General features: G+C 31.4%; 1 protein-coding gene across 1 annotated transcript; it reads right to left on the reverse strand.

The window, feature by feature from the left end:
• Positions 1–817: 817 nt before the first annotated feature.
• Positions 818–10,743, reverse strand: LOC139512062 (uncharacterized). Its single transcript, XM_071299381.1, has 2 exons — positions 10,653–10,743; positions 818–2,330 (listed from the first exon to the last, which is right to left on the reverse strand). Exon 2 carries the CDS (start codon positions 2,312–2,314, stop codon positions 1,055–1,057), a length of 1,260 nt encoding a protein of 419 aa, XP_071155482.1. The 5' UTR covers positions 2,315–2,330; positions 10,653–10,743; the 3' UTR covers positions 818–1,054.

The raw sequence follows: 10,743 nt of genomic DNA on the forward strand, positions 1-10,743 counted from the left end.
ATGTTGTAACACACATTTTGTGAAAATATTTTGTCGATATCTTATAGGATTTCTGAAAATAAGAGATAACAAGCCAAAATCATATTTTTGAACATGACCTTGACCTTTGACCTTGACCTCATTTTCATTTTTTTGACCAAGGACCTCAAATCAAAAGACCCTAGGCCTCTATCACTAATGGTTTTCCAGTAACAAATTTATTTCATTTATTTCATTACAAAAGGGGAAATAACTCTCATATGGAGTCTTCGTAAAGCTTCGGTGAAAATAAAACGTAACATCCTGAGGATATAACGAGCAATTTGGAAAAATAAATTTGTCGCTTTCTTTTACGGTTGCGGAGGAGATCTGATAACAAGAAAAACAGTGTTTCTTTTCTTTCTTACAAAGAAAAGTGTTCGGTTAAACAGGGTCAGTTTCAAAAGCGTATAGACTGAATGATATCATATACAAAAAAACTAAGCGACATCTTTTGAAACATTTTTACACCGCAAGAAAAAAATTAGGCGGAAGAAAAAAAATAAATAATCAGAACAAATACAATAGGTCTTTCCACAAGAAAGGTGGAAAGACCTAATTATACATATACAATAATTCAGAACAAGTTTATTCAAATGATTGATAAGTGAAAGAAATCTGACATTTGTTATCCATTCGTTTGATGCGTTTGAGCTCTTGATTTTGATTTTGCCGTTTGTTAAGGAATTTTCCGCTCGATATTTTGTTGTGATTGTACTCTTTTTTCATCTGTTTAAATTTACGGGCCTGATAAACAACATATAAGTAAAATTAGGTTATGATATAAAAATCATTTAAATATGCTATCAAATTTTATTCAACCATAGTTATATAAAATTATGAATTATACATATGTAGGAATGGATAGAATTACTGATTTCTGTCAAAATATTGAAAAATCTTATGAGTATTTTATTAAACTTAAATTATTATGATAATTAAATTTAACCCTTACAAATTCAATTATTGTTGCTATTAGTCTCCGTTAATGACACAAATAGAAAGAAATGTGCCACCAGGGTTTTTTCCAGCTCCATCAACCAAAAACATAAACTGTGTATATTCCATATCTCAGGGGTGTATGTATTAACCTTTCCGATGGACCTTGGAACCATACATCCTCATTCGAAGATATTGCGCCGACAGAACCGTACAAACTGCATGTTTTAGTTTTTACGTCAATTCCGTTGTAGACGGTATCTGCTTGGATTGAATAGCATGATAAACAACCCGTTTTCATAATTATTTCGGCTGATTCTTTCATATTAATTGATGGTTTTGATTTATCAACAGTAGCTATAGCAACGTTTCTTCCGTGCACACCATATTTTCGATACCCGTCACACACATAATTAATGTGCGTTTTGATCCCCCAAATAGGATTGTACACTATTACAAGCCAATCTCGCCAATAGTATTTTTCCTGAAGAAAATTATAAAGGATGACTGAAAAGTTCTGATTACAAAGTCCATAATGCTTCACGGATAAATCATCAGTATCAATGCTAGCTTGATCATACCACTTACTCACTACCTCCTGGTCGATAGACTGCATCAGGACGGTAACATTTCGCATCCTGGCTGTCCATTCAACTTGATGTGTTTGAAAATAGTTTTCACCGTACTCAAAACGCTCATATATGAGTTCAGCGGAAACTGCTTTGGTCAATAACTGTAGTGTGCCAATCATAAAGTTCTGCGATTTCCTGCGGTCGTATTTGAATGATGTAATTGCCTTTTTTAAGATACTTCCCGTAAATATCGTATCTGTTCCAAGGATTCCACGGAAAAGATTTGAAGCACAATTTAAACATGTGCTTTTAAAGGAGTCCATGAAACGTTTCTTTTCAATATCTTTTAAGGTCAAAGGCAGATTATAAATGTGTTGTAGTTGTTCAAAATTTGAGTTTATATTCTGTTCCACTGGACCAAACTGAATTTCAGTGGTTGTCCATTTAATTTGACTTACAAGATCTCTAAGTTTGATATCAACGCTATTAAAACGCTCACTCATTTCCTGATATAACTTTTTTATTTCCTGTAATTCTGGAGATTCGTTTGTTCCGAAAATATTGAGAACAGCGTCAACGATAGTAGCTATGGCTTTTATAAAATCGAAAACTTTTGTAACTGGAGATGCACGCATGAAGGTAGAAAATGATCCAGTTTTTACTGTATTCGCAAAAGACAAAGACATTCCCGACTTAATCTGTATCATCTGATTGTTTCCAAACGTTCCCATAATAAGCGATACTTGGTGGAATAACAACAAATAAAGGAAGATCATGGTCACCATTGTTTCTTCTTTTGCTCTAGAAATGATAAACTGTACTTATTAGTATAAATTCACATATGTTACCTTATCGGACGCACTAAAACAGATACGTGATAAAACATGTAAAACTATGGTACAAAGTCAGGAATATGACGATTGATTCTATTTGTTTAATTGGTTGATCAAATTTCTCGTTTGATTTTTTTTAGTTTTCATGGACTTCCCCTATTTTATTTACCTTCGAGTTCGCTATTTTATGTTATTCGGTGTCATTAATAAGAATTCCGAACTTTTTTAAAACTATAAAATTGATATTGTTTACTTTTAATGTAAAGATAAGCAAATTACGTTGTGGATTATTGTGTACCCTAATCATTGTCAGAGGTATTCATATTAGCGGGCAAATTGACAAATTGAAAAGACACTGCCATTTTATTTACTTGTTATGAAGATAATGAAGGTAACATAGTGAAGTGAAATAAAAATTCGTTCTTAGCAGCCAGTTCGGTTCAGTGTTGTCAAAATAGGCAAAGAAAGATCGTGGCTTATCAGAATCGATGAATATTCAAAATTGTTAACCCTAAAATTTGTATTCATTTTTCCTTGGCCCATGATTATATAATATTTCTAATGAAAATCAAATCACATATAACCTATATTACCGTCAATATAAGTGTAGACTAGACGGTATCCAAATAAATACGTGTACACCGAAACTTTCATTCACTAGTACATATAACTGTTTGTTATTGTACAATGCACTCAACTTTTTTCTCAGCAGTTGCTAAGACTTTTTCACAGTGTGGGAATGGAACTGTACGGTTTTCTGATAATTTGGTCATTCGGGAGACTGTCAAGCGGGGCTCTGACATTTGGAAAATAACATGTTGCTAGATGGAAACTTTGATAAACTCTTATGTTACTATATAACGTTTTTGCTATAAGTTTTGGTAGCTTAAACATTCTATGTAAATATGAACCAATAAAATAATAAGAAAGATAAATGCATCCAAACGTTTTCCTTAGAATGGTGGAGCTCCGTGTAAACGATCAAAATTGTCACACAACAGCGATAAAAAATGTCAAATAAACATCGAAAAATCAATGTTTGCTACCTGAATTTTCACATTTACCTTTTCTGATATACAGTTTTACCTGTCTGAAAAGCCATTATCCCAGTAGAAATCCAAATATACTCATTTTCTTCTAAATGTCAGATATTTTTATTGACTGTACAATCGCTTGCAAGTTTACTGTACAATCACTCGGAGCCTTACTGAACAATCACTTGGAGCTTTCATGTAGAATTGCTTGGCCTTTATTAAATACATTGCATAGCATTGGTTGTTTCTTGCTGTCCAATTATAGTCATCTATGGTATTTGAAATGAAAATAAGCACAAAACAAGTCATTTTGACAATTAAGATTCTATCATGGAACCCTTTTAAGGTGACTATATCAGAGACAAAAACAAATGGTGTACAATAGATTTAAAAAAGAAGATGTGGTATATTGCAAAAGAGACAACTCTCCACAAGAGACCAAAATGACACAGAAATTACTAACTATAGGTCACCGTACGGTCGTCAACAATGAGCAAAGCCCATACCGCATAGTCAGCTATAAAAGGCCCCGAAATAACAATGTAAAACGAGAAAACTAACGGCTTATTTATGTACAAAAATTGAACGAAAAACAAATATGTAACACATAAACAAACAACCACTGAATAAGTATATATACAAGACAAAAAGAAAAAGACAGTACAAAATATGTTAAGAATCTAATCTAAAATAAAAATGAAAATACTCCTCGTACAAAATAAATATTTATATATACCGAAAAGGTGACTAGATGCTGGGAGGGTAATTTGCATATATTGAATTTTACTTAATATATTATTTACCAGCAATTTAAAAAATAATAATAATTACATATTTGAACAATTTAACAAAGAATTTTTCATCACAGGATCGGGATATTGTAACTTGATAAAGGAATTCGAATGTGGAATGGATAACCACGGATCCAAGAAAAGACACTTATAGGTCATTGAACATGATATTAAAATAAGTAGATGTGGTATAATTTCAAATGAGATGTCTATTTATTACAAGCTATAGCTACTGGTAGAAAAAAGCTCCAGTAAAATTAAGTTTTATCAAGGATTGGAGAGGACTTGTTATCCCAATAGACAGAGAAAACACAAAATCCTCCAAGATGACCTTCGATGTCACGACTCAGGAACTTTTCAATATTCCCAACTATAGCATCCGACGAACGAACGAAAAAGTTTTTTTTTTTTATTGCGAACAACATTTTATCAAACCACATTTATATCTTCAATATAAAAATAAGGAGATGTGATATGATTGTCAAAGTTAAAAAAATAAATAGATTTAATCAATTATAGTCGGCTTTAAAAGGTCCTGATGTGAAAAATAAGAATCAATACATTTCAAAAACTGACGGCCTAATTTATGATAAAACAATTTACGAAAAACATATATGACAGACATGAACCAACGACAACCACTGAACTACGAGCTCTTGACTTGAAACAGGTACATAAATAATTTGGCAGTGTTAAAAATGTCTGTGTGCGCTTATTTCTCCCCAAAACTAGCACAGCACAAGACCAAACTATTTAAAAAATCAGTTGAATGATCGGATCATCATTTAATACTATCATTGACGATATCAGACCTGGTGCGGATCCCGCCTTTCTGCAAAAGGAGATCCAAACCACGGAACACCCTGAAACGTCTACAAAAAAAAACTGGTGTTTCAACCACAATATTCCCTCCCCCGCATACCGGATCGGCTAATGCAAGCTACATCCATTAAAATAAAAGCTTCAAACATCAGTTGAGTGTGTAATTTAGGTTTGAAAAAAAAATGATAACAATATCAAATAACTAACTGTTATTAAATCGTAACAGAAAAAGGAGAGAAAAATCATGCCAGACATATATCGCATTGGATTGGAGTAGCTTTAATAAATATTCATATGTGTACTGGCCTGACCAGTGGGTGTAACTAAGACGATTGGGTTTAAGTAAAGATAAAACAATCAGGAGCTGACTTTTATTTCACTACCAATCCACATGGTGAAAAACTGAAAATACAAATTTAAGTACAATTTTACAATGTGTTCAATGATAATTAAAGTCCATTAAAAATACGGATAAGTTCGTAGATATATAAAGCTGTTAAAGTTCTTTATAATAATAAAAAGATGAATATCCTTGCACACGTCGGGTTCTGTCTTGAATTAAATCGTGTAATCGCAGATACGAACAGTTTGAACGGTAAAATGTTCATAGTTTCTTTATAACATAGGGAAATATGTTAAAACAGTTCATCGCTAATGTAAAGACATGATTTGTAATGTTTTAAATGTAACTCACGCTGTGGTTAGCCACGAATTGTTCCTTTGGACAACGTGTCCGCTGAATGTTCTTTGCAGTTGTGCACACGACTCGCTGAGCAATTTTACGTCACTCATAAGAGAGAGGGAAAGTAACAAGGATTCCTACACTGTCCTGTATAAAACTCCTGAAACTGGCGCACATAAAGCGATGTACGCAATGAAACGTTAACAATATAAAATGATGATCAAATGAAGAATAAATGATGAATAAGTTCCAGAACAATATGACAAAAGTATCATGGATAACATAAACTGATCATGAATGTGGCAGAAGAGAAAGTACTAAGCATTATATACTTAAGAGTTATAATTAGTCATATGCCACTAGAAACTATTACAGCAAAACGCAATGAGTGTGTAGGTAAAGGTAATACCTTTGAATAGCTTGCTTGCTAGCGGACCGTGAAGTCATAACAAGGTTAAGTAGATTACTCTCATTTCGAAGTAGTCTAGTTGGCCATACAAGGAAAAGAAAAGCTCAAAGCGATTGTACAGGAAGGCTCCGTGCGATTGTACAGTAAACTTGTAAGCGATTGTACAGTCAACAAAATATCCGACATGTAGAAAAGGAATATATTTGGATTTCTACTGGAACAATGGCTTTGAAACTTTCAAACAGGTAAGACTATATATCAGAAAAGGTACATGTGAAAATAGCAAACATTGATTTTCGATGTTTATTTGACATTTTTTTTTTGCTGTTGTGTGACCATTTCGATCGTTTTACACGGAGTTTCACCATTCTAAGGAAAACAATTGGATGCATATATCTTTCTTATTATTTTATTGGTTCATATTTACATAAAGAATGTTTTAGCTAACATGAGAGTTCATCAAAGATTCCATCAAGCAACTTGTTATTTTGCAAATGTCGGAGCCCCGCTTGACAGTTTCCCGAATGACCAAAATATTAGAAAACCGTACAGTTTCGTTCCCACACTTTTTAAAAATCAATTTAGTTTTCATTCAGGTTGACAAAGTCATAATAGCATAGTAAATTTTATTCTTATATATTTTAAGACAATGTTATAAAACTATGACAATATTATTTACACTTTTCAACCATTACCGCGCGTCAAACTTTTGAGAACGGAAAAGCTGTTTGGATATCAGTGAAAAATTGAATGAGCGTCCTGTACACAACCTTACCAGAGCTTTGATTAAGTTCATACGCATATAACTGTTTTGAAAAGAAAAAAAATTAAATTAAATAAATAATTTAATTTACTTGCATTGAACGATTCTCAATTAGATGTTACATAGATGTTGTATTCATGGCTTTGTCACTGTGTTGGTGGAAGAGTTTTCAGTGTTTGCGACTTTGCAGCATAAATAAACTTATCATAGATACCAGGACCAAACATTCCTAAAAGTTTTGCCAAATACAGCTAAGGTAATTTATTCCTGAGGTAGAAAAGCCTTAGTAATTCAAAAATAAAAAGTTTTATTAACAGCTAATTTATTATTATGAACATATCAATGATAACTCAAGTCAACACAAAAGTGCTGACTACTAAGCTTGTGATACCCTCGGGGAAATAAATCTCCACCAGCAATGGCATCGACCCAGTGGTTGTAGATAAACTCATCATAGATACCTGGATTAAAATTTTATGTATACGCCAGACGCGCGTTTCGTCTACAAAAGACTCATCAGTGACGCTAGAATTAAAATAAAATGTTTAAAAGACCAAATAAAGTACAAAGTTGAAGAGCATTGAGGACCAAAAATTCCTAAAAGTTGTGCCAAATACAGCTAAGGTAATCTATTTCTGAGGTAGAAAAGCCTTAGTATTTCAAAAATTTAAAGTTTTGTTAAAACCACTGCTTCTGCATTGTTTGTAACACTCGAGTTTTATAGGGTTTTTTGGTTTGGTTTTTTACTTTAGATAACAAGTATGTTTTTGATATTGTTTTGTTCTGCGATAAGCTATAAGAAGAGGTGATGGACAAATTTCTTTAAAGTAAGAGTCATTTTCAATAAGACACCAGTGCTTGCAAACAGAAAATAACATATTCTGTCAGATTTAGATGGAAGGTGACATCAAACGAATATTATCTGTTCCAACCGTCTTATCTTTGCATGAGGATATTTTGATATTGTTCTTTGGATGTACCGAAAGCTTCTGTGATATTGATGATATATTTTGTTTATTCTTGATTTATGTTGTTTTTGAGAACCTGTTTAACTCGATAAGAAAGCTGAAAAGCAGTTTTATATAAGATAGTTAACGGACGTGTAAGATTAAAGCTGCAAACATTTCTTAACAGCATCGGACTCTTAACCTAGATGACTGCATACGCCTGATATAGTTATTTGTTTAGCGAAATATTGCTTGAATATAAAATATTTTTTCTTAGCCGTCATTATCGTGTTAAAGTTACATTCCTATGCATGCATATAATTTAAATTAGTAATTGAATTAATTTATTTTCAAACTGATCAACGCCTTAATAGACTGAATGTTGATTGTAACCATATATACTAGGCAACAAAAGAAACGATATACGACTTTAGAATCAAATTGATCAAAAACATATAACACAAAATGAGATGCATTATTTTAAAGACTCTTTATTTGTCATGTATGTGCATATGATAACGAAAATCAAAACCGTTCGGAAAGAAACTAAATTTCACGTAAATAATCACAGGATTCAAATTATTTTTGCGGAAAATTTGATTAAAATCGACACACAATTTTCAAAGAACTTTTAAAAAAAGGAAATTTGTTTACAAATTTGCAATATGCTAATTAAGTTATGTTCATGTTGTAAATTATGGGTTGAAATATTGTTTTTTTTTTGTTTTTTTTTGTGAAAAAAGTGATTTTTGTAATCTCAAAAAATGAAAAATAAATAAAATGCGTTTACGTCACAAATCAATGCTGTAGATGTGAACCAAACCACTTCCAGATTAGTTTTAAGTTTGATACCGTGTAATTCAATTTCATTTTACATAGTCTGTCACATAATTACAGAAGATATAATACGATATGTTTGTCTGTGTTTTATATGGTAAATGAACAGATAATGTTTACAGTTTACAGATTTCTTAGGGGGCCGAAATTCGCTTTACAAATAAACGAAGAAACTGTATGATTTTCAAAATTTATAGGTATGTTGAATGAAATTGTTATAGAACTGGCATCGGTGGCACTCGGGAAACCAGACTTTTGACTAAAGGTGAAATTGCGTCAACTGACGGTAGGAAATGTTAAGGGATCAAACTAGGTCGAATTGTTCCATGTTTTCAGAACAATGTTCTTATCAAGAATGATTATATAATATGTGAAAAATAACATTGCATAAGAAGATCTTATTAGTCATATTTTGTAAAAAAAAAAAAAAAAACAAAAAAAAAACAAACAAAAAAAGCTATCGATTAAAGCAGAAGGAATATAAGCTTCCCATTAAAAGATTTCTTTTGTAGATGCAGAAAATTGTACTATCTATTCATAGGTAAATAAACTTTAATTCTAAATTATAATTTATCATTTCATTCTTTCCTTTTGGTATATTTAGAGAATGCAAACCATACTTACCATAATTTATTGCAATATAAATTTCAGCACTGGTTCTTAACTTAATTTGCAAAAAAAGGGAAAACGGGAAAAAGAAAGTTGAAAGGTTTTATAATATGATGTACGTTTTATAAATAAACCTTCATTTAATGTAAAAAAAAATATTTATTTACAAGAACTCATTGCTAAATTCATTATTTTTCTTCCCAATTTTGTCCTTTGATTTGCAGAATTCTAGTTTTGAAAAGGATCATCATCGATTCATAATCATGCATTATATAGAAAATCAGACACAACCATTTCTAGTTGTATACTTCAACATTACTGTTTGATAATTCGAATATTTGTGGAACTATCTGAACTATATTCACCAATACATGTATCCCGGTGAAAGAAGACACTTTTTGTTCAGTATTAAATGAATTAGTTCTCTTTGTTGTTTTCATTCCATAGCCCAAATTTCAGAACAAGTGCCGAATGTGTTGGATGATCAGCGTAAGCATCATATATGCATATAAAAGTACTTCTAAGAATTATAAAGTAAGGTGAAAAGTTCAACCAAGATTTTTGGACAAATGACAATAAATGAACAGCAATGGTTGAATGTGTCCATCTTACAATTAACCAACTGACCACAACACTATCGAAAAAGATTTCTGTTGTCAAAAAATGATAGAAAAAAAGAACAATTTTATAGATTTATGGTAGATGGGGTCTAAATTATAATCCATAGAATTTTTGAATAATTTGTTCCAAATGTCGTTTATATCATGCTTTTAAAAAAAAATCATAAAAAGAATGGGTCACCGGGCTTATTTTGATGCTACAGGTTGTTCAAAATTGACCGATTTTGTATAGATTATGCATGAAAAACCCAATTTTCTGCCATTAAACGAAAACTGCACCATAGAATATTGAGATAAAATATGAGAAGATACTTTAATAGTATACTTTCAGATAAGAAAAAGAAAAACTGAGGTCACCAGACCCGTTTTCTTGCTACATAATAAAATAGAGAAATTCCTAACCCTTATATGGCAAAGTTTGAAAAAATTGAATCAAACAAAATATTCTGTAAAATACAAACATAAATATGATAAAACATCTCATTTTCCATATTGAATTGAAAAATCTTACACATGAATTACCTACTCCTCTCAAAATTTGCACATTTTATCAAAGATCTAGACCGATGTTTTCTGGTATTTCAAAATGCAAGACACCCCATCTACCTTAAGGGACTAAGATGAAAGAGAAAATACAAATAAAAAAAAATAATCTCAAGTTAAATAAAAAAAACGAGAAATCAAAAATAACAGAAAATAGAACTTCAACGATTATATCTTTTGCACTAAAGTTAGAGAAAAATTACTATTTTCTTATTAATGAACTAATCACTTACGTTTATAAAATGCTATATCTTTGTATAAATTGTACAAGCAATGACCTTCCCATTAGATGACACTAGTAAGTAATGTTAAAACGACATAAAC

This window comes from Mytilus edulis, chromosome 2, assembly GCF_963676685.1.
Source record: "Mytilus edulis chromosome 2, xbMytEdul2.2, whole genome shotgun sequence".
Taxonomy (NCBI): Eukaryota; Metazoa; Mollusca; class Bivalvia; order Mytilida; family Mytilidae; genus Mytilus; species Mytilus edulis.